This window comes from Mercenaria mercenaria, chromosome 19 (genome assembly GCF_021730395.1).
Source record: "Mercenaria mercenaria strain notata chromosome 19, MADL_Memer_1, whole genome shotgun sequence".
NCBI classification, from domain to species: domain Eukaryota; kingdom Metazoa; phylum Mollusca; class Bivalvia; order Venerida; family Veneridae; genus Mercenaria; species Mercenaria mercenaria.
This window is the reverse complement of record NC_069379.1, coordinates 27,990,509-28,016,319: the sequence shown is the minus strand read 5'-3', so window position 1 is coordinate 28,016,319 and position 25,811 is coordinate 27,990,509. Positions and strand designations below refer to the sequence as shown.

At 34.1% G+C, this 25,811-nt stretch overlaps 1 protein-coding gene across 1 annotated transcript; it reads left to right on the top strand.

Moving 5' to 3' along the window:
* Position 1: 1 nt before the first annotated feature.
* LOC128551075 (interferon-induced protein 44-like) lies at positions 2-25,491 on the top strand. Its single transcript, XM_053531429.1, has 6 exons — positions 2-134; positions 955-1,058; positions 18,285-18,479; positions 19,988-20,116; positions 23,480-23,675; positions 24,416-25,491. The coding sequence occupies exons 1-6, from the start codon at positions 122-124 to the stop codon at positions 24,682-24,684; spliced, it is 906 nt and encodes a 301-aa protein (XP_053387404.1). The 5' UTR covers positions 2-121; the 3' UTR covers positions 24,685-25,491.
* Positions 25,492-25,811: the final 320 nt, after the last annotated feature.

The following is a 25,811-nucleotide window of genomic DNA, read 5'->3' as shown; positions in this document are numbered from 1 at the left end:
ATCTCAAAAGTAAATACAATAAATGAACTTTATGTCTAATCGATAGCGGAAAAGATTAACAAGTAAAGGAAAGGGAAGGAACGAGACGGATTTACAGTAAATAAACATATCGCGTTATATAATGGAAGGAGCAGGTTAGTATTTTCACATCATATAAAACTTTAAAAAAAACACATGTATGGAAAGAAATATTTGTGTAACTTTTAAATATGCTATATTTTAAGTCTTTAAAATGCTATATTTAAGTTTACATACCATCACATTTTAAATGTGTCAGCGGTATCAAAAACTTCAACTGAATAGGACATTTTATCTCTTACACAAAATGATACAGATTAGAATATAGTTCATTTCCGCAGTGACTTGAGTTCGTATATAAATATTGCTGACATTTAAAATCCTGTCATAATAAAACATTGTCTTCAAATGTATTTTCTGATTAGTTTAAAAATGATACCAATTAACTTTGAAACAAAATATGTTATAAAACACGTTCAGATTTTTTTGTTTTCCACAAGACTTTGGTTTCCGGTGATAAATTGGTATCTCTGTCAAATATTTTATATTTCATAAAGATTGGAAAAACTAATGTACCGAGAACAGTTGGAAGATAATTCAGCCGGTCAAGTAGCAAAAGAAACCTCTAAAATCAAAGATCACTTAATGAAAGCATTTGGGTATTGGCACTGTGTTGGAAAATTGAAACAACATATTTACATTTTAAATCGCTTACTTCGTGAACTCTATGCATAAGGGCCGACTACAAAGAACCTTTAGTCTTTTTGTGGTACCTCATTGGTATTGCCATGAATTCCTGAAATAACATTTGATCGTTATCGTTCTTATACTTCAATATATGAATCAAACGATAAGTAAATAGTTTGATTGTCCAATTTTAACTGTATTATGTCAAAAACGGTGAAGAGAAAAAAAACATTTGTTTAAATTTTGCAGTTTCCTACATCAACCCATGGGCATGGTATCGCTGGGCTCGGCCTCATCCGATACTAGATAAACCATGGAGGCGGGAAGGGGATCCCGAACAGATAAATGAGCAGGTACTTTGAATAAATCTATTTAGTACATGCACTGGTTACTGAAGTTTATATTAAAGAAATCCTGGCTTATTGTATATCTCATCAAATCTATGTTTTTGTCCGGTCATCTGTCTGTTCCTTCGACAAAAAATCTTGTCTCATCCCCTGAACTGATCTTTCAGGCAATTTGATCTATATGTCAACCTTAATGAGACGCAAAGTCAAATCCAAAATCTAAATAAGTCCGTAAGTTTAAAAATGTTGAAATTTTGTTCACCAATTGCAAAGCAGCTAGTCAAGAATGAAAAACATTTCTGCAAATTTCAAGTCTTAGTAGTAATTATTGGTTATAGAGAAAACTGCAGTAATATGAATATTTTGCGCTTTCAGTTTCAGGCTTTTAACCGTCGCGAATAAGAGTCATATCCTCAGTAAGATCTGAGGTCAAACAGGCAATTTTTCGTGTGTCTACGATATCTTTTAAATTCCAATTTTGTATCACTTTTCATAGAAACTATCTACATATTTTGTTCTCTCTATTCCTGTAAGATTTGGGTCCTAAAAGTCTCCGGAATTTGCTTGCAAATCCGTATATTCACAAACTCAGTTACCTTTTGTCTTTGACTTTTCTCTGCCATTTTTGACATTTAACGTTAGTGCGTGTCCCTAAGAGCAATTATTGACCATTTCCTCCTTTATATCTTAAACAATGAACTCTTTGGACGATTTCAAAAGTGGTCCTCTTTGCTAACCTATCGGAGAAAAAAGAAACAAAGGGGAAAAAAATAAATAAACGTCATATTAATAGTTTATGAAATTAAAAACTGTTCTGACACTATTTCGCGTTAAAAACGACTTTGTGCGGAATAGAAAAAATATTAAACACTGCAGGTAAAAACCCTCCATTTTTAAACGGGAGCGCATCCCCTTGGGAGGTTTAAATGTGGTGACATTGTGATAGAACAAAATATCAGCATTTAAATTAAATGTGGTGACATTTTGATAGAACCGTCCGTTAGCAATTTCGTGTCCGCTCTGTAACTCTTGAACCCCTTTAAGGACTTCAAATGAACTTGACACACATGTTTACCACAACGAGACGACGTGCAGAGCGCATGTTTTGAATGTCTCGCTTCAAGGTCAAGGTCACACTAAGGGGTCAGATGTCATATCAGTTTGTTTCGTGTCCGTTCAGTATAACCCTTGAACTGCTTAAAGAATTTCAAAGAAACTTGACACAAATGTTAATCACACCAAAACGACGTGCAGAGGAGCGCATGTAACTCTTCAACTGCTTGAAGTTTTCAAGGAAACTTGGCACAAATGTGCATCATTTTCAGTGGACTTAGATTTTTAAATTTCTTTCTTTTTTGTTCCTGTCCTTCTGGGCTTCAACAGTCAAGTTCTTTGAATTTTGCTGCCATCCTCTGATGTACTCTTTCGGGTGTATATTGCTCCGCTTGGCGGAACTTTTGTTTTCCATTTTAAAGTAACTATCGGGTTTATGCTCACCACAAAATTTAATACATTGTAAAATTACAATGCCACCGACAAGATTAAACACAGGCCGTCATTGTGATCATGTCAATAGCATTGCAATCTCAACGATGTCACATATGGCAGGATCATAAAACTTACAAACAGCATATTTGATATAATCTTTATTATGTGATCCGACTTACCGGTATTGAATTTTGCCATATTGTCATCCGTGGCAGAATTTGACGTAAGTTCAGACTCGGGCATATATACAACGCGGGACGTTTTTTTAATCCAGAAGGAAAAAAAAACATTACAGGAAATAAGATGGAAATCTCCTTTGAAATTGATGTACAAATGTTCACAATGAAAAACATATCTAAATCTAATCGATCTGCATCTGTCATAATGATAGTGACAAAGGTTTAAATCAATATAAAGTGCAGTCGTCTGTCTATACTTCTAATGAAGCTTATATTCTCCGTTGAAACAGAGATTTGTCTTTGGAAAATCGTTCCTCATCAAGCATTCTCCATCAACCCAATCTGACTAAAGTACATATCCTATTACGCTACGCATAGGATCTGACAACGAGCTATTGATAGCCTCGTTCTGACGACCTTTCCGCTAGCCAGTCGAAAGCTAACTTTCAACATTCTGCAAGCTTTAAAAAGCCTTGGTTTTTGATATCTATAATTTTTATGTCGAAAGATGTCAGATAGCCGGTTAGCTCAGTCGGTAGGGCACTTGCTTTGTAAGCGAGAGGTCCCGGGATCGAGCCCTGGACTGACTGCAAATGTTTCTTACTCTTTGACATTCGAACAAGTTGTGTGATTGGTTCAAATAAAAATAGATTTGCGAAAATAAAAATAGCAATATTGGAAATCCAAAATATACGGAAGACGAATGTGAATGGGTCGTTGTCAGATCTTCGTTTAGAAGATCAAGTACTTTAGTCAGATTGCCATCAACCCACACCCTCTAGAAAAATTCCCCTCCATAATTTGACCAGTCAAGAGCCATTATAAAAAAGAAATCAACAGGATAGACGATATATGATGAGACATAAGAAATTGCCCAAACCCCATGTAATTAGAATTTGAAAATCTTATATTTTAACCGTTAAAAACTTTAGACATCATAACAGTTAAAGCTATGACTTAAAAATCAAATCAAGTTATTTGTACAAGTCAGAACTCAGTTGCTAAAATAAACATTTTGAGAGAATGTTAAAATTCATCTTTTTCGCAAATTTATGCCATACATTACTTTGAAGTAAACAGGATAAAGTAAACAGGCGTATCCCCAGCTTTTATTATATTTGACTGGCTTATCGTAGTAGGTTGTCTCACTTGAAAATTATCCGATAATCAATATTGGTTTCCCTGCTGATATTACTTTGAGCAAAAGATTACATATGAAATTTATTTTCAATGATTAATTTCAAATATGTGTTTTGGTTTGTGAATATTTTACCAGATATGACAGATTACATTAATTTCTTCTCTTCAATTTGACGTGAAAATATTTATTCTAACTTAACATCTTCTTGTTTCCAATTGTGTTTAAAGAGAATCACCATCTCTTACATTGAACATATAGTGAAAATCACTAATTTTTTTAATTTCTTTTACTTAAGAGGCAAATAAATTATATTGAAACCCAAGCTTGAAAACAAAACAACAAAAAATATTTATAATAGCATGCTTTCCGTGAGTTTGCACGGTAGACTTATCTCTGTAGTACGTCCTACATTTTTGTCACGGTTTGTTTGTGGAAAGCATGCAAAATAGCCACCTTTAGAGCTGAAGACTTTAGTAGTTTACACGGATAAATTTGATTTCATGATTGCATTGTATAGAATGTACAAACACATATCTAAATGGCATATTTGATTTATGTATATCATTGATTATACAAGACTGAGTTCGGATCTCAATGATACACATACACCAATGCTGATAAGAAAAATCAGAAACTTGATTCATAATTAATAGATTCTTTCTTTCCTTGATTTCTTTGGAAAACCTAGGATCAGTTAATAAAACATGTGTGTGCGTGATTTACTAACATGTGTGTTTTCTAAGTTTGTTAAATTGCGCGTTGTTTGTTTTTTTTTTTGTTTTTTTTTTTTGTTTTTTTTGCCATTGCCTGTCAAATACAATATTGTTTAGGTTATTACTTTATTTTTATCACGTTTTAAAGAGTAAACTTCTAGGCTTGAAAGTTAACAAAAGTACCGTTATATGGACAAGAACATGCAAACAAAATCGGAATACATGTATCTTCACACAAGTTTCGTTTTATCTCGAGGAAAATCTATTATACAAGCTTTTTTCTAGGAAAGCTCGTTTATGAAATAATTATCGGATTTCAATGTTTAGCGACACTTAAAGTTTCTAAAGAAAAGAAAATAAATTATTTAATGTTTTCATTTTCTGTTACATGACAGCACGAATTTCGCAATATCATAAGCTAAGTTAAACATAGTGGTTTCATTTTTTTACAGAAATGTTTTATATCTTTACAAGAATAATATTTCTATAAGAATCTATAAACAACATGATTCATAAAAACTGGCTACATGTTTTGTAGCTTTCTATGGAGTAACATACGACCTTAATTTCCATGTATAACCCAAAGGAAAATTTTAGATCAATGCAAAATCCATTACAAAGTGTTACTGACTTGGATCACGACTTTAGCTAATGTATATAAGGGAGACAATCCAATATGAAGGGAATTGCTTTAACACAGTCAATAATTAAGGGAGAGAATTCTTGAAAATTTCCGTTAAAAGCTGACCATGACAACGCACTCATCTTTACTTCAGCAACCGCACAAAAAATACGTGAGGGGAGGGATAGGGGTATTAGAAGTTAGGTACGTGTTCAATGTAAAGTGAAATTGAAAGTAAAATATTGGGCGATCAGTTTCATATGTTTTACCTAAGAATCAACTGCATTTCGGCATTTAATACTTAAAGCGGCATTTTCAAAGAAAATGATAAAAAATGTTTGGTTGCACCAATGTTCGAAAGGCAAGAAAGACACTTATGAGCAACGCACTTAGCACTAGTCAATAATTTGTTTATATAAGAATGTTGAGCTGTTTTGGTGCGATCGGTACGCTCGGCAGCTCAGTGATATTTGAGATCAAATTCCTAAAGCCATTTTTCTATCAATTACGAACGAACGCATTATTTTGATGATAAAAACACTAGATTTTCGTACCATATTTTGTATTTTAGTATCGAGTTTGAATATTCTGAACCATTTATCCAGGTTATTTTCTCTTATCAACTGTATGTCCGTGAATTGTTATATAATGTGTTTTGTACTTCTGTTAGTTAAATGCCCTAGATAATGTGTTTATTTTCCAGTAATTGTAGAATATATGCCACGTTTGACTAGACCGTTTAATATACTTTCATTGTATGTAGTTTCATGACTAAGCGGTCAGAGATTGAACCCACGACCTTCCGTACGAGAAGCGAGTGTGGATTATGCTGCCTGCTCTGTTAATGGATACGCGTTTGAAATGAATAGTCATCAATTCGAAAATTCGTTGATGCAAAATTAACTGTATTATTCACTTAATAACAGTACTGATATTAAATATTGGAGAATATAGGGTTTGTTACGGTGGCACAGAATTGACATAGATTATTTTATTCTAAATCTATTTTATTTATCAAGTCGTGAACGTTTATTATTCAGCACGTGGCCGTACGATATATTACCGTATTGGACGCACGTTCGTACAAAAGTCTGTATTTTTCCGTATTTTGACGGTTCAACAAGCAAAAGATAAAGCCCGAAACGCCTGAAACTGTTCCGAATGTAAATCAGGTGAAGTAGGCGCTCTATGTGCAGAGTTTGATTATGCGTCTTGAAATCAGAAAAGGTAGAAAGAATCAGTTCTAATTCTAACAAAATTAAAATAGATAATAGCCTAGCGGCTCGTCCAATTTTGTTTTCTCAGCTGAGTACTCGTAAAAATATATCCCCGTATTGTACAGAACAATGTCAAATATTAGCCTATTAGTATTCCATATAAATACGTGAGCACATAATAATTATTTCGGGCGGTTGTATTAGATGTTAAGTGCGCAGATACTTGTATTAAAATAGCTGAGCTCATATCAATATAAATATATATATCCTCGCTTATGTAAAATTAATTTCTGAGCTCTTATCACTTGCCATGTTGGAAAGTACCGCTGACTGGCTAACTATCGCGTAAGCGTTAACCAACTGTTACTTGCGTTCATATTATTTGATACGTGCGCAGATCTATTTTTATATCAATACGCGTAGGAATTAGATAGCAATTGCGCAAGAAACAAATAAAAACATAAAGTAATAAAAACATCTTTACCACATCTGTGCCACGTAGGTGTTGGGGTTTACGGCGAATCAACACAAAATGGTCATACATCACCGAGGCCACCGTTGGTAGAAATAGCTTCGCAGTGTATATCTACTCCATAAAATACATTAGCTGGAAAAAAATATCCATAAGTACATGACAGCACAAGCAAGAAATGTTCCTTGAATATGTTTTTGGACACAGGAACATTGAGTGATTTTTATCTGCATGCATCATTTTGACTAAAAGAAAATAGTTACTTAGATGAGTTATTCAAACAATAATCTATTCAATCAAATAATAAAAAGGTCAAATACTGTCTATTTATATTGTCAATACATAGCCAGAGTATGAATATCTTCTTAGAAAAAATGAACAAATGATGGAATTTGCACGTTTCAGTATTGATATAGTTGGTAAAAGATTTTTTTCTGATATAAACCACATCCTAATTTAAGCAAGTCCTTATTTCTAAGCATTTTCATCTCTATTTGTCCAAAAAAAAACACTCACTTAAAGATCAGAGTAGACATTCTAGGGCTAAACAGGCACATAAAAAATCTTACACTTCATGTTTGTCGGGATCACATAAAATGAGGTCAGTGCATTCTTACGATAATGTTGTGCTACTTATCTTTAAATCGTGAGTGGATGCACTACTACATTAGTAGTAGTATAATACCTGAGCAAAAATATCTTATTACTGGCTATTTGCTGTGCTAGTGACAAAATTTTATGCTCAGGAAACCCTTTTATCAATTCCATTAAGGATTTTTTTTCTGTACAATATCTTTTACTGTTTGGTCATACAATACTTGTCACCAGTTGTATTTAGTTCAATTACATGGCAACACACCTAAGTGTCTCCTTTATTAAATGTGAAATTTGATTCAGTGCACTACTTTTCAGTTCAGGTACTGTAAAAATATTAAACAAACTGACAAACTCTTAAATGAAAGACGTTTGCTAAATGCAGACGATATCCGACGGCGCTTTTCACTGTGGCTTTTCTATGTTTAATTTACTCTGCAGCAGAGTTTGATCCTTCAATGTGTATTATGTACACGCCATGAGCATAAACAGCACACAGATTTTGTTTTATGCAACCTTAATCGTCCAGCAGTGCACACTAAAAATCATTTACTGTTGTTCATTGTAGCTCTTACTTCTCGAATCTGTGTAGAATGTTTAACTCGACTTTTGAGTATGGAAAAGTGGATTCTAGTCGAGTGAAAAAGCAGTCGTCTACTTTTCATTCTGCAACCTTGGCCTTTATTTATCATACTAACAATTCATACATTCCGTTCCAGTGAAAGTAATATTCAGTAGTATTGTAAGAAAATAAAGTGGTCCATCGTCTTGTGCGTATGAATATATCATTATTTGGGTATATTCCAGGCTGTCTTATATCTTTTCAGCACCCGCATTAAAATAAAACATATTAGCGTCTAATGGCCATTTAACGCTTCAATAGAATCTACACTTATTTTGAATATATTTCTGAAATATCTAGTTATGCAGCTCTCAAATTATAAAATAAAGTATATACTGACACTTTTAGACAACATCAGAAAAGATCTTTTGAACGATTTGATTAAGTTCAAAAAATCCCAATATACCATTCCTCCTTTAAGGACCCCGACTGGATTTGTGTTATTTCCGAATACAAACAGCTTTTTCGAAGATGAAGTGCTGACATGTCGCGCTAAAGCCCAGGTATTATCAAACCGTAAGAAAAAAGCTGAACATTGACTTGCTGTTAGCAAATAAAAAAGAAGTCCATGCTCAGGCATTTAGACAGGGTAACACCTGCGCGTAATCAATTCGACTTTCGTTTTCGCGTTTAAACCTATGTTCTTTCATTTTCTTTACTTCCGCGAAAAGCTGAATATCGTCTGAAGTCCTGTTCTGTGATGCCAAAGACGTATGTATATCTGGCGAGATTGTTGTGGCCCCCATGAGTGGTTGGGGCATATAGATTTGGTCTTGTCCGTGCTTGCGTCCGTCCTTCCGTCCGAAGTTCGTGACGCACCTAGCTCAAAAAGCATTTGATATAAATTGATGAAACCTTGCAGGAGTCTTTATCATGATATGAACTTGTGCACCTCCTATTGTTCGTCTGGCTCCGCCCCTTTTCTTCAGAGTTATGGCCTCTGAAATAGTCAAAAATGCACATTTTCACACTGTGACACGCCTAGCTCAAAACGTATTTGATATAGATTCATGAAACCTTGCATGAGTCTTAATCATGATATGAACTTGCGCACCTCCTATGTATCATTTGTGTCCACACCCTATTTTTAGAGTTATGGCCCCTAAAATAGTCAAAATGCACATTTCCACACTGTGACACGCCTAGCTCCAAAAGTATTTGAAATAGATTCATGAAACCTTGCATGAGTCTTGATCATGATATGAACTTGCGCACCTCCTATTTTTCATTTGGGTCCGCCCCCTATTTTTAGAGTTATGGCCCCTGAAATAGTAAAAAATGTACATTTTCACCTTGTGACGCATTTAGCTCATAAAGTATATAATATAAATGGTTGAAAACTTACATAAGTCTTTATCATGAAATAAACTTGCACACCTATATTTTGGCTGGCTCCACCCCCTATTTTTAAAGTTATGACCCCTGAAATAGTAAATAATGCACATTTTCACCTACATGTAATTATGTGCCTAGCTAAAAAGTATTTGATGTTAATTAATGAAACCTTGCTTGAGTCTTTATCATGATGTGACCTTGCACTCTTGGCATTCTTCTTGAGAATCTTAGCGCTTATTACAGATTTATGACCATTGAAATAGCCAAAATAATGGAATTTTTGTTTGTGATGCTCATAGCTCAAAAAGTATATGGCCTAGAATAAAGAATCCTTTTCATAAAATGTTTGTTGAGGCTATACCCCATTAAGACTGCAAACATTTGAATTATTGCCCCTTTTTTGTGACAAATGTACCAGTGGGGGTCACACCCTGTGTCCTAGTGACACGTTCTAGTTCAAAAATGTGTTGGACGTCCAAATACATATACCGTGTGTATTAGGGATATTGTTACATCGTGAAAGTGGTAATAAACCAAACTATAAATACTGTTATCTGATTTTATCAAAAATATGCAACCACTGAAATTGAAACATAACAGAATAGGATTAAATCAAATTGCTGTGCTTGAATTTATAGCTCAGAATCATTGCAGGGTATGTACCAGTTAAAACAATTGCCCTTTGTTTCATATAAGATTCAGCTACTTCAGATCCAATTTGATACAGTTTCTAGATAGACTTATTTTCATAACAAAACATTAAAGCATTTGCTGCACGAAAACTAAAAGAAAAAGGGGTATTGAAAAGTATGCAGTGAAGAAGTAAGGTACCCTCATATTGCCACTTTTTAGAAAGCTGCCCTCAGAATAAACACCCTACTTTCGTTTTGAAATAAACAATTCAAACGCATGCAAAAATAAGCATGAAAAGTGTCTCATTTTATATACAATACATTCCTTGAGTGAAATAATGTCCGCCCCATGTGGTTCTGGGACGATCTGTGTATGAAAAGAATTGGAACCACTGCCTTACCCTTGCATGATCGTAAGAGGCGACTAATAGGATCTTAACACTTGGTTTTGCAGTAACTCTGTTATTCCAGCAGGTATGCAAATTTTGATTCCATACCTCATGTTTTTATGTCGATGTAAATAAGATGTGGAACCAAAATTTGTAGTCCTGTTTTGCGCCATATAACCTATACTGTGTTGGTGCGCCGTAAAACCCAAACAAATAAATAAATATGAAATAATGTCCATTTGCTCCTTGTGTACGCACAAAGCGCTAGAATTTGAAATATAGGATCTACATGTATTATTAGGGACTATTTTCGAACTACGTCACGGACGCAATTTTTGACCGAATTACTTTTTTGCAGGAAAAAGGAAGCATTAAAGTTTCATGCTAGTCTGGCTTCCGGCTAATTAATCATTTTTGTTAATGATAATTCTGTTAAATATTCTGACTTCATCAATCTTGGCTCTGATTATCCAGAATTTTGAAAAGAAAAAGGACATAACTATAAAAAAACTGGGTAACCTCAGGGATTATCTTCTGTGACCAAAACACAGGGTCTGAACACAGACTAAAGTTTCATACAAGCATTTTCGCAGAAAAATCTGAAGGCGCTTTTCTGGTCACTCTTTCCATAATAATCTACCAAACGTGCATGTATTCTTCATAGTTCTTATTAATTAATATAAAAGAAACGTTTTCGCGTTTATTCTAGTCAGGTGTGCAAGAAATCACTACCGAGTCATCGAAATGCTGCGTACACCTGATGCTCTAACGCTGTCGTATATTCAGCTGCCTGTGTATTTCTGCGTAAAAAAAAAAGAAATTGCCATAATCCTCCGTAGTTAATCCATTATGATGTGGTGGAATGGACCTATCATGATGGAGGCGCGAAGTGATATGTACTGTCACAAGACCGCTTTATCATCATCGTGGCATCATAGTATCGCTTCTGGGTTATATCATGTCGTGACTTCGCTACATCAGCATCATGCTTACATTGTTAAATGCAGTTCATGAATGTAGCCGGAGGAGGAACTTGTACAGCCTTACAGTACAGATAAAAAACTTTCAAATACACATTACAGTGGTTGTGTGGGCACAACAAAAGAGCTATAAAAATAGATAAATAAGATATATACTTCTTTGGCAAAACTAAGCTTCTGAGGTCTCAAGGATTTCCATAGAATTTGCACATGCACATTTGTATATTTAAAAGTCGACGTTTTTATACGCCCGAAGGGACGTATTATGTTATGACGCTGGTGTCCGTCTGTCCGTTAGCAATTTTGTGTCTGTCCGTTAGCAATTTCGTGTCCGCTCTGTAACTCTTGAACCCCTTGAAGGATTTCAAGGAAACTTGACACAAATGTTCACCACACTGAGAAGACGTGCAGAGCGCATGTTTTGGTTGGCTCGCTTCAAGGTCAAGGTCAAACTTAGGAGTCAAAGGTCATATCAGTTTGTTTCGTGTCCGCTCTGTAACTCTTGAACCCCTTGAAGGATTTCAAAGAAACTTGACACAAATGTTCACCACACCAAGACGACGTGCAGAGTGCATGTTCCGGATGACTCGCTTCAAGGTCAAGGTCACACTTAGGAGTCAAAGGTCATATCAGTTTGTTTCGTGTCCGCTCTGTAACTCTTGATCCCCTTGAAGGATTTCAAAGAAACTTGACACAAATGTTCACCACACCAAGACGACGTGCAGAGCGCATGTTCCAGATGACTCGCTTCAAGGTCAAGGTCACACTTTGGGGTCAAAAGTCATATCAGTTTGTTTTGTGTCCGCTCTGTAACTCTTGAACTGCTCCAAGGATTTCAAAGAAACTTGGCAGAAATGTTCACCACACTGAGACGATGTGCGGAGTGCATGTTCCGGATGACTCGCTTCAAGGTCAAGGTCACACTTAAGGGTCAAAGGTCATATATGACTTTGCTTTGTGTATATTGCTCTGCATTGCAGTGCTCTTGTTTTTATTTGGCAGATCTCTTTTTTGTACTTACAATTTTATTTTTTTTGAATTACTTCCCTTTTATGTTACTATAAATAGCTTATTTTGAAACTTTTTTTATTATTGGCCGTAGGGAAAAACCAAGACCACTTTTCTGTGGTACAACATGGATGGTACTTCCAATTTTTAGGTCTTTTTTCACATACCTGTACCTGATAAGGATTTTTTTGTAGGCCTTGAATATTTTTTTGTGGATTTGTTTTTTGAAGTTTTCCTTTTGTTGTTCCAGTCCTTTGGGCTACAACAGTCAAGTTCTTAAAATTTTGCTCCCATCCTATGATGTAATCCTTCGGGCGTATATTGCCCCGCTTGGCGGCGCTCTTGTTTAACGTCTGGATTTACCTAGAGGAAGTAACTCGATTAAATATATCTGAGATATCTAGTTTTTGAAGTGATTTGCTCTGTAGTATGACAAAACAATTCCAAGCTCTTATTCAGGATATATCTGAAAAGAATGCGTCCTCAAAATTTTCTGTTATGTCAGTTACTGCGCGAAACGAGGTTAATGATGTTAAGGTATCCAAGACACTGTCAAAGGTGCCAAAAAGTTGTCAATTATCAAATAAAGCACAGATATAAATAACTACATATACTAGATTCGTCTATTATTTCACAATTGCAAATAATATTCTCAACAATTAATTTAAAATATCATGTACATATTTATAACACCTGTATCCTTTTGATACATGTAAAGTTTGCACAAAACATACAGAATTTACATTAAGGTGATTGATCTTATTTTGCTCAAATTGAGGAAATCTTAAGTTTCCAAACCCATAGCTTGTTTTAAGAAAATTAGGCAAACGAAAAGGAGAATCGATACGCCTAGCCCACGCCATTACTTCCGTTTTATCAGACGTATAGAATTTCCTAAGTTGAAATAACTCAAGGTTAAACAATTTTTATAAATTTTATAAATTATTGTACTTTTTGTATCATGCTGCTTTCGGGTTACAGCAAAATCTAACTTCGATATCGATCTATTAGCCGATTTACCAATATTTTGTCCAAAAAAAAAAATGTCTATGTATCAATCACGGTGCATTTAGTTCAGAATCCGCAGAGTAACAGAGTAATAATTTTAATCCACATAATGCCTATGTATGGACACAAGTTTAATTCCTCTTTTTGACAGTCTATGACAATGGTTGCCAAAAGTTTGTATGATAAACAGGTCAGTCCAAAATCGGATAACACAATACATGTAATTTCATTGACAGTAACCATGCCGTTTACAGAGAGTTCTAAATGCTGACACTAGTTATTATGTTTATGGATGAGAAACTGTAATGTTTAAATCCTATATAAAATGTTCTGTTCTGTTCTGTTCTGATTAAATATCCAATAAATGAAAGAAGGTATTTCATCAGCAAAGGGGCAAATCATAGGCGATATATCTGATATTCAAATAATGTCATGCTTTAGAATGTCCAACAATTGGCACATGTATATTCTATGGAAGGGGATATCCGCCACTTCACACATTATAGTAGTTGAAATTTCAATATGCTAATTCATTTCCCATGTTGCTTTTTAGAAACACATTATTTCTACTTATATGTAAACATGTGTTTTTTTTATTATAACTATTTATCTAGTACAAGCATTTGTAAAACGAAGAAACGCAATTTACACAAACTTATAACTTTTTTGATATCCTGTAAATATAATGTATATATGATTATGATCAATAAAGCGTTGCATCTAAACATGGTATAATGACATGATTTATCAACATGGAAGACTTATAGGCCCAAGTGGCCGGATGCTTTATTTACTGTATAAAATACTGTATGATTGATATTACAATGCACAATTTACGTTAATAAACAATTTACTTACTTACTTATTTATAACACTACTTTTAATGTTGATACCAATGAAAATTAAAATGATTTTTTATAATTCAGTCATAAGAATTCATATGCAGAATCTTAATAATGATTAAGTATTCAATTTGCTAACTATGCCAACAATATGGAAAACAGTTGAGTCAAAACTAACTTAAAGGACTTTATATGCAATTGTTTTAATTATTATTAAGAATTTATTTTGCTAACTTTGTCATGTTAAGAACTTCTTATTCTTATATTCAATTTTATTTTGATTTGGTCATATGAATGACATTTTAGTCATTTCAAATGTATGTTGTCAAGCTAAATTCATTTCTTTGCGTTAAAATGGGCTCTTTTAAGTAAAGGGGAATAACTGGTAAAGCAGTAAAAAATAATAACTCTCCCCGTACCGGTGTCGACAATATTTTATACTAAGAAAATAAGTCCGCCTACAACCGTTCCATTAAAAGATAAAGCTTAGGTAATTCTGAATATTTAAGTGATGACCACGGTATCAAAATAAATGGTAGTAACTAAAGAAACAGTCAAAGCTCAAATGGGTCAAAGCTGAAGTCATCTTTTTTCGACTTAGAAAGTGAAACCGGTCGGGATTTTCCGATGGCCTGGTTAGTACCCAAGTAGATCTAACAAACGGCCTTAATCCGACCCCTAACCCTGACCTAAAAGAAATCAACCCCTAAAATGAGGAAAATTCCAAGTTCCCAGAATAATGCACTTCCTTTATATTTTCACTTTTCACCATCTCATTTTTCAGTTCTTAGTCTACCAAATAAAACCATGTATTTATTTCTAGAGGGCTTAAAAAATGGGACACCCAGGCAAAGTCCCACAGGGGTTACACAGTCGATATGCAAAAGATTAAGGTCAGATTCGAACATTTTTCCTCTCACCCCTAGGGTCCAGGTGTCGGATATGTCCCTGATATCCAATTTTTGAAATCGAAATTAAAGTGTAAAAAACTGTATTTTTCTCGTTGGGTTTGACATTTTTTTGCTGGATATTGTGTATTATTTAATACTACACAATAAAAGATATTCAGAACCCCCTGTCTGGATCAGACCGGTCTCTAGAGGGTTTAGCCGCAAAATAAGGAATACGTGCTCACATAAACTATTATTTTGCGTCAAAAACTGCAAATAAAAACTTAACACTTATTTTTATAAAAATATAATATCGGAAAGGTTGTCAAAAATTCTGTTCGTCCGTCTGACCGTAATTTAGGATAAAAGCTGTATTTCCGTATATTTCAGCACGGAAAAAAAATCCGTGTTTTTCATCAACCTCAAATTATTACAAAATGTTCCAAACACTAGATATTGTAATGAAATACTTTTATAAATTAAATCTAAACATTGTCTAGAAAGATATGTAATTTGTATATATTTATATTTCGTGAAGATATGCATACTTCATATATTAAATTGAGGGATGGACCTTGTCGGAAGCGTCATATCTTCATTACCTCCTGACACCTCAGGTACTCGAACATCGTGTTACTTTGTAGCCAGGACCCATACCTGGTCGACGATGCATAAAACTGATACATGTTTTGGCCAAACGGGATTCAGCTGGGTCCAAAGCCTTCCAGACATTGTACAAAGCCGTATTTTCTACGTTGTAGGCATACCTTGTAGTCATATATGACATGCCCTGGCCTCTAGAGTTATCCTCGGTACTAAAGCATGGTCTCAATCAATAGCCAGGACTTACACCTATACAACCATGTAGAATATATGTATATTTTCTCGGCATAAAGGCTCGAATCCGGTCGAAAATCTCTTAGTCGTGTTCAAAATACGAAGTTAGAAGACAAAACCGGTGTCCTTATTCGACCATACATACCTACACGACCATGTATGATACATGTATATATCATGTACATAGGGATTCGAACCGTGTTTAAAGCCTTTCAGACATTGTAACAATTGACATATTTCCTAAATTTAAACACTACCCGGTGACCTTAAATGGCCTGCCTTGACCCAAACTTTGTCTCATTCGATAGCCAGGACTCATAACTATTTGATTATGTATAACATTTGTATATTTCTTTGGCATGGGGGCTCGAACCTGGTCGATAACCTTCTAAACATGGTCAAATACGAAGTTAGAAGACCAAATAGTGTTCTTATACGACCCACCTTGACCCCTAGGGCTATCCAGTGTACTCGAATATGGTGTCAGTCCTTAGCTAGGATCCATAACTACACATCAGTGTTTGATACGGGTATATGTTTTGGTGATACAGTGTCGAAGATAATTGAAAGTCTTTTTGACGTAGTCAAAAAAGGCAGATTTTCTAAGTTCGAACACTACCTTGTTACCTTGTACGACTTTCCCTGACCCCTCGGGCTACACTAAGTACCCGAACAGGGTCTCAATCTTTAGCTAGGACCTGTGCCTACAAGACCATGTATGATACTTGTATATATCATGGTCATAGGGGTTTGAGCCAGGTTTAAACCCTTTCAGACATGGTCAAAAATGTCATATTGCGCAAGTTCGAACACTTCGCCGCTGTGTTTTTTTTCAATAGGTGAAAATGGACGTTGCACCAGAGAGGGATCTATGATTATTATACGGCGACCTCTGTCGTAATAACGAGGACTGGTTCTCGGCTTCGTATTATAACGTCAAAATTATTATGAGAACAATGGTACTTTGTTGCAGTCATTATTAGGACGGTCAAAATGTTTGATAATCAATATTTCATTGTGCGAATGATGTTCGTTTTTATCAAACAAATAGATAAGTTCTTATTTATGCCCCTGTTTTTTTTTTTTTTGTTTTTTTTTTTGGTTTTGTTTTTTTAAGTACTGTTTCTGTGTCTAAATATATATAATGCTTTGAAAACAACAAAAAATTTTGACCATACAGAAAACAAGAAAAAAGTTACTGGTGATTTCCTACTGTTACAGTAGCTGTATAATGCGCCCGCAGGCTAATTCATAAAAGACAGCTAAATAACATACATTTAATTGAGGTAAGATCTCATATAAGGATAAACAACTTTACACAAAAATAAGTATTTATATTGAATGATTTTTATGTTATTGCTATTACTATTATATAATAATAATATAATAAGAAGAAGAAGAGGAAGAAGAAGAATGAATGAATGAATTTACTATTATTATTATTATTATTATTATTATTATTTTAAGAAAGTCTGTTCTGGTTAAAAAAAATGTTAGGTAAACTACCGCGAATAACTTCTATATACGATAGTAAGAATAAATCCTGCAATAAAAATGGGAGAATAATCCCATTTTCAAAACAGGAGAAAATTTCCCGAAGGTGAACTACACCGTGGGAATTCGCCAGTACCACATGTGGGAGGATACCTCCAGCGGGAGATTTTCAAAACGTTTTTTTTTTTCAGGTTTCATATAGAAACAACACAATATAAAAGACTAAGGAATACTTACCAGCGATCAACAATGAATTTCAGAAATTTTGTCAAAACACAATGGGGAATTTCTCCCGCAATGCTTAAAGTGGGAGAAAGCCCCCATTGGGACCTCCCATATTATAGCAAAAACCCCGCGAGAGAAAACAATACTCCTTAGGAGGACCAACTTTGAATTCGTCCCAAAAATTCATTCTTTGAGCTTCTTGAAAGGAAGCGGTCAATTATTTCTCATTGAACCCCGAACTATTGTTATATGTCAAAAATCAATAAAAGTCAAGGATGAATGGTAGATGAGTTTGCGAAAATTCCGGATTTGCAAACTAAATCCGGAGACTGCTTCATGGGCTCTCGTCCATCTAAAAGAAGCTGTTTGGGAATCAATACCTTTGTTTCAAAACAAACTTTTAAAATAAGTTTTAAAACAATATAACCTTATATAATATTTAGATTGACATATATAAGGTTGGGTGTCGTAAAGAAATGACTGAATTAAAAACAGACTGCCTTGTCTCTTGAATCATTACATTAATCATTATGATTTAATAAAGCTCGCCGAAAAACTACGTAAAGATATTACAGACATCAAGTTCAACAGAGGTATGAAGAAAGCTAATGTTATTGTTCTCGGGCCAGCAGGAGCAGGGAAATCGTCTTTCATAAATTCCCTTCTTAGCTGCATGAAAGGACGACTATCAAAGAAGACAACTACTAGTGTCTCTGATGGCGACAGTTTTACAACAAAGGTAACTGGGAGTACTTGCACATATCTGTTGAAAAACGGCGTTAAACACAAAACAAACAAACATATCTATTTATTGTTTCTGCTAAATATATTTGCTAAAGTCATTCTTGCATCAGGCAAACGGTTCCTATTTTTGATGTGACTGTTTAGTGAGAAACTGACAAAATGCACTGAATGTACTTATTTGGTTTTGGGGAGCCTTCGGTATATCTACTGCATTTTGGTTTTACACTGTAAAACTTAACTAATTTATGTCTGCGCTATAGGGTGTAAGGATATATAGCAGTGATTCTGTAAAAATGTGCTTCCGTGGTGATGTCCAAAGAAGTCCCTGATAAAAAGTTCCTAATTTTTCATTTGCGCTTAAGCCGGGGGCCAAATGGGCATTATTTTACTCGTGGAATAATTTTTTTTACATAAAATAAAACACTTTTCATGCAATTATTCACATGTTATCGAGTTTTTTGCTTGAAAACGATAGTAAAGTGTTGATTCTGTGGACCGCTTTCTGAAATGCGGTAAAATAGGGTCCCTGACATCAACTGACTTTCATGTCTTTGCGTATTATTTAACACCACTTTTCTTTTCGTTTTCTTGAATAAAATGTATGGAGATCTTGTGGAAATTCGGTCTACGACGGAGTAAAAATTTAAAAACTGTATCAAAATAATTTTGAATTAGCTAAATTAAAAGTTAAAAGAACAATTTCTTTTATTGGTATATAGCCAGCCGTAAAGGACATTGCATATGTCCTTATCTCTTATCAGGTGACTCTAACAAAATCTGGTATTAGCTTTTTTGTTGCGTTCTTGGCTGTGACGGCATATTTTCCTAGACATGGTTCTTAAGAAAAAACCACTTAAACGAGAACTTCTTCACTATGCCAGTCCATTCGAAAAGTATCTAGGCCTGTTTGAATGCTATGACGATGCAGCAAGTTACATTGAATTATGTTGCTTTACATTCTGGAAAGGCAATTTTTTTATTTTTCTGCATTTGAATACAATGACGTAGACTTTTATTCTTAGCAAAGCAGTTTTTTTCTAGCTCAGCTACTTTTTGCTTTATATCTGAAGAGAAACTTTTAATCATTTTATTTAAAAAGCAGAATACACATTTTGAGAGAGGATAAGTTTGAAGAATAATTACAGGTCCATGTATATCTAATTAATTTAAATAATTTTGACAAACCAGTCCAGTTTATATGTCTCAGATAATACTTTACGCGATACTTTATTTTTTGTTTATTCTGATTTTTAAACATTGTGTTTATAACAAGGTGACCATTTTAGCAGTCATTAATGTTAAGCTTTTCTCTTGCTCTTAGATTTCAAATGAAGTTCTGTTGATGTTTTTTTCTATGTTTCGTTAGGATTTATTAAAGATTTCTATACAAAATTCCTTACCAAATATTAGAGTGCATATGGTAATACAAATGTATATTCCATTTGATGATAAGCAGATAAAAAAATGTGTTGTTGCAGATTACATCATTAAAACATATTTCAGATGCTAAAACTTACAGCAAAAGACTTAAACATACGGTTGTTCGACACAATGGGAATCAATGTTAAGAAGTTCATATCCGAAGAAGAAATCAAATCTATTCTCGAAGGGAAACTGAAACATGGATATTCGGTTGTATATTTATTCTTTTTCTGTGTAACCTTACTGCTAAAGAAACTGTTAAAGCTTTGCATTTTATATTTGAGAATTCGCTGCCACATAGTTTAAGCAAATTATTTTGGTTGAAAGTCAACCAGGGCAGATGGTGGCATCTGGATAGGACCACGTTTTATTCTGAAAACCATCAAGATTGAATTACAAGAAAAGGATGATCTTCTTTTGTAAGTTGAACACAAAGTAGTAATGGGAAATTGATCTTTAAGCAAATGGCCATTCAAAGGTCAAAAGCAATGGGTGTAAATATTACAGAACACTTAATGTCTAACACATTATCCATTTTGTAGTCATCACATTAGAATTTTATATTGCATCTGAATTGCTTCTACACCAGCATCATCCAAAAATTAATGAAATATTTGCTGTAATTAGATATTAATTTTTCTCATTCTATATTTAGTCTAGGTTTGACTCAATATACAAAGAACAATCAATATTTTTTCCATAAATAACACACACCCGGTTTCAGGATATTTTTAAAGGATATAGGACCTTCCAGATGTTTCCAAACTAGATACATTTATATTCGTATGTAAGAAAGTTTTTGAAGTTGTGAAATAAACAAGCATGTAAAAAAGTTAACGGAAGATTCTACAAATAATTAATTATGATTTTTTTTCATCTAATTTTCTTTAGAATAAACATTGTTCCTTGATATAGGTAAAATAATTTCAAGAATAATTTCGTAAGAAGTTTGATCCTTTATCTTAATTTAGATTATTGCTATTAATTATTGCTACAATTGTCTTTGAATCTTCATATGCTATCTGAAAATATTCTAGTAAGGTTATTGTTTTGGCGGCTTTGGTCTCAAAAAGTGTCAAAAATAAAGCCAAGGCAAATAATAATGTAGAAATAACGAAAATATCATAGTTCAAGGGGTGCATGTTTGCATTTATTAGGTATACATATGCTCTTATAGCATTGATTTTTCTTAATTTGATTTAATGCTCTAAACGACATCAGACAATATACGAGGATTGTTCAAATATGAATGCATATAGAACGTTATCTCGCTCAGTAACGCGAAAATCACGAGGAAATTAAGATTATTGGGTAGATAAACATGTGAGCTTTACATTGATTTCACACTCATTAAAATCCGTTCACTTTATCTGTGTCTATCGCTCGCTAAACATTGCTTACTCGTGTATACTAATACAAAAATGGTTGGAAGAAGGTCAGCGTACGCCGTTGAAATACGGTCCTATATTAAGAATAGTTATATTCTTGGCATAGGGTGCAAAGACATTTTTGATGAAATATGTTCTGTTTATGGGCATAATGAAATGTCTTTTTCGACAGTTATTCGTTGGTTTAAAGACACTGATTCTGGTATGCCTGGTATGTGGCCTATGGAGATGATAAGGTCAGCGTATTGGCGATAAGGGCCAATACACAAGTCGGGACCATTGGTAGACTTGCTTCTGTTTATCATAATAAGCTACTGTATAGCTACTGTGCAGTAAATAAATTGCAGGTGATATTTCTCACCTTTATAGCAAATCAGTTCTCACCTTTATAACGAGTTTAGAAAGCTTGATTGAATTAGGGCTAAATAAGAAAAGTGATATTAAAGATACAACAGTGTTTTTATCATATTTTTAATAAAGTAAGTTTTTTAACATTGCTGTTTTTTATTATCAAAAATATAAAAAATGCATTCAGGCACATAGCTTTTAGAAGTAATGAATTATTGTGTATTTTGAACAATGATATATCTTTATTGCTGGATTTTATTATACATAAAAGAACGTTAACATTATTTAGACAACACAAGAGGAATTAAGCATTTTTAATATATAACATCCTTCTGTCTATATGCCTTCTTTATCTATTAAAAATGCAACTGAACACTTCTTTAATTTCTAATAAAATCCAGCAATTATAATATTTTTTTTCGTTTTTATTTTGTTACTTTTGATAAAAAGATCATAATCATTGAATAAACAAACTTGTAATTTCTCTTATTAAGTTTTGAATAATTATTTTATAGTGAGAATTGTTTTGCTATAAGAGTTATAATTTAATTGGCCAGGGTATTACTCAACATGACTGAGCAATCAAAATTAGTATCTTATCAATTAAAATAATTTTTGTGTACATTCTGAAAAACAAGACTAAAAAAAAAAACAAACAGCATTTCAATTAATAAAATGCAAAACACAGGAAATAACCAATTTACCTGTAGGCAATAAAATTTATGATTCTCTGACAATAATTAGGCTACATGTCAAGTCTACAGGGGTTTTATGGACCCTTATCAGACTGGACCAGACAGGATCTTGTATATTGGGGATTAAAAAGTCTGGTATTTGGTGGGGGTCACTTATATAGGAGATTTTCTTTGCCTTTAAGAAATTCAAATGTGGGTTAGCTTCAGCAGAAGATGCACCACACGGCCGTCGGCCGAAAACAGCAACATCTGCCAAGATGGTTGCTAGAGTGAAAGAAATAGTTGCTACTGATGCAAGATACACCGCTGGGCAAATAGTTAGTATGGTTGACATCTCATAAGAAGCAACTCATACAATTCTGAAACGTATTTTGAAAATGAGAAAGATCTGTGCTAGATGGATTCCCATCTGTTGACAGATTAGCAGAAAAAGGCACGCGTGCAATGCGCAAAATTGTTGCTTAAATAGTTTCCAAATTATAATGCTCGGTTTTTCGCAAATGTCGTCACTTGTGACGAGACATGGGTTCACTTTTTTGAGCCCAAACGAAAGATTCAGAACAAAATATGGGCAACAAAGTCTGGCAAAAGACCATGCATTGCAAAGCGGACCATGAGTGTCAAGAAGGTAATGTATGCCATATTCTTCACAACTCAGGGTCCTTCCATTTAGGTTGCTGTACCTAAAGCAAATCCGTAAATGCGAAGTTTTACAAGACTAAAGTTCTTCGAAAACTGAAGAAATATTTCAAAACGTCAGATTGTTACATGACAATACGTCATCGCACAAGGCTCCCTCACCCTACTTATCCGCCTGACCTTGCCCCGTGAGACTTCTTTTTGTTCCCAAGGCTCAAAAAATACTTTCTGGTCGAAAATTTATGCAGCGCAAACACCTCGGTTCTGCAATATTCCAGTGTCTACATAGTATACATAGAAAAGACTATGAAAATGCCTTCAAGGATTGGATTAGAACACTGAAACTTTGCATATCTGTTGGAGGTGAATACTTCGAGGGGGACCAAATAAAATTTTCATTGAAATCTAATAAGGATACATTTTTATGTGCTTAGATGCATTCATATTTGAACAATCCTCGTATATCGTAATAGTATATTTATTTTCATCATGCGAATTTTCAGTTCCGTAAAAAGGATACGACAGAAAGTGAACCTAACACTGATTATACAAATGTGGAACCAAAAGAAAATGAAAAAATACAGGTAGCTGTCATTGTGGTTGCTGCTGATGCAATGAAGGATATACCATCGGATGAAAATAAAATGTCAGCAATTAGAGAAAAGGTGAAGGAGATTTCAGAAGTTCTCAAAGAATATGGTAATAAATTTCTTCATGTTACACATGATGACCTATATAACTGTGAAAAGGGCACAGCACCTCTGTACAAATTAGTTAATAAACAATCGATCAGAGTAAAACAGAGCTTGATAGTAACTGTCAAACTTTGACAACTTCTTGCTTGTACGTAAAATCTGTAATACAATGTCTTAAAGATTTGTCTTAGTTTATGCAAACATAATAGCCTAAATATTTTCAAAATTGTAAAATGTGTACCACAAGAATTAACATCTTTTTCATTGAATGAATACGAAAAAGAAAAGAAAAATAATATACAACCCCCCCCCCCCCTCAAATTTACTTATTTTCTAGGTGTTGTAAAGCGCGCCGTATAAAACGTAAACATTATTTTGTTTGAAAGTATTGAGAATACAGACAACGTTATTAACAATATGATTACAGCAACACCTAAACAGTTACTTTCAGGGGTTGCTTTATAAACGCTGAGTGAAGAATTTGTCAAGCAAACATCCCTGTCACTGTCTTAATCACGTGACGATGGCTGAAGTATGTGATCGTAAAATGGCAACACGCTTGGTAATTTAAGAGTTTAATTTACAAGGTATTAGTAAGCGTATCACAATTTTACGATCACATACTTTAGCCATCATCATATGATCAAAGCTGTGACATTGATGCTTGCTTCGCAATATCCTTGCGCGGAAGTTGATTAAAAATCATGAAGATTAACTTTGTTAAGGTACTTTTTTTTCTTACAGACATTCTTCCAATATACATACTGACGAATGTTGATGCCATCTGTGCTGAAGTACGAAGGAGTCCGAAAATGATATTTCAGAGTAGAGCCGTGCACGAAATGGTCAAGAAAGTTCATGATACATTTGGTCCAGACGAAAATGATATTTTCCCAGTCGTTAATTATGTAAAAGAAGTGGATACCACCACCGTTAGAGACATTCCACTTTTATTTGCTTTACGGCACATTGTCAGGTTGGCTGCGGACCATGCAGAAAATGACAGTATATGAAACAATGAATGTTTTAACATTTGATGGTGCTGGATTGATTCCATGTGAAATTTCGTTTCAAGCTTATACATTCTTTGTTTGCACGATTCTTGAAAACGTGTAGAAAATTGTCAAATTCCATTTTTTAAATCTACAAATTACCAGTCTATCGCAAAATAAAGGGTAAAGCCATTCGAAACAAGTATATCCCGTTCATATAATATTATTGAAAATGCAATACGTAAACAAAACACACGTACTGAACATTTTAAACATACTGTGACGTCTTTTAACTAGTTCATTGATAATGTAAACTATTAAAAGTATAATATTTGCGACTCTGATTCTTTCTGGTCCTTTTAAGAACGATGTTTAATTTTCTTAAATATGATTGATTTTAATGTTGGGAGAAGTTTGCCACATCTTTTTTTTTGTGAGTATATATATTTAGTATATAAGTCAATAAACAGGTATTTTAAACTTTTTAGGATACAAAGACTGTACATTTCAATGAAGAAAGTGAAACTGAGTGAGAAAAATGTTTGAAATTAAGACATGTAAAGTTTTCGGTCATGTTAAATGTCAGTATGATACAGAACTTTGGTTAATTTTAGATGTTCTTATTGAAGAAAGAATAATTTGTTTTGATACATCGCTATGGCCTATGACAAAAACACAAGTTCGAAGCTCAATCGGGTATATTGTGGACACCTAACCATCACTTATAGTAAAAAGAGGAAGAAGAGAAAGCGGTGGGTCGTAAATGTGTGTTGGTGGAAGGGGAGGCAGGTCTCAAATAGGTACCACCACCAGCATACTTATTTTGTATGCTTGAAGAGAACTGCTCAGATGCTAAGTACATAATGTTTTGTTTCACATGAGCTCTTGAAGGTCAAGCTATTGGTCCGAGAGCTCACTGACTTTTATTGCAACAATTGAGGCCAAAAGAAGTTTATACATTTTTGGAAACAATATTTCTTATCCTCCATGAAAACCCATTTCTTAAGTGTCAAAGCCGTGCCTATCTATATTTTGTTCACTTATGTTTGTGATAGGGGAGGTAAAGTTCACTTGTAAAATATTAGTGGGTAGGGAACAGTTTACGTCTGCCAGTTTTTTCACTGTTTAATTACAGTAACAATTGGATT

Coding starts and splice junctions, on each gene's coding strand:
- LOC128551075 (XM_053531429.1), top strand. Junction 1,059..18,284: donor CCGAACAGATAAATGAGCAG/GTACTTTGAATA, acceptor GATTTAATAAAG/CTCGCCGAAAAACTACGTAA. Junction 20,117..23,479: donor AACTGAAACATGGATATTCG/GTTGTATATTTA, acceptor GCGAATTTTCAG/TTCCGTAAAAAGGATACGAC.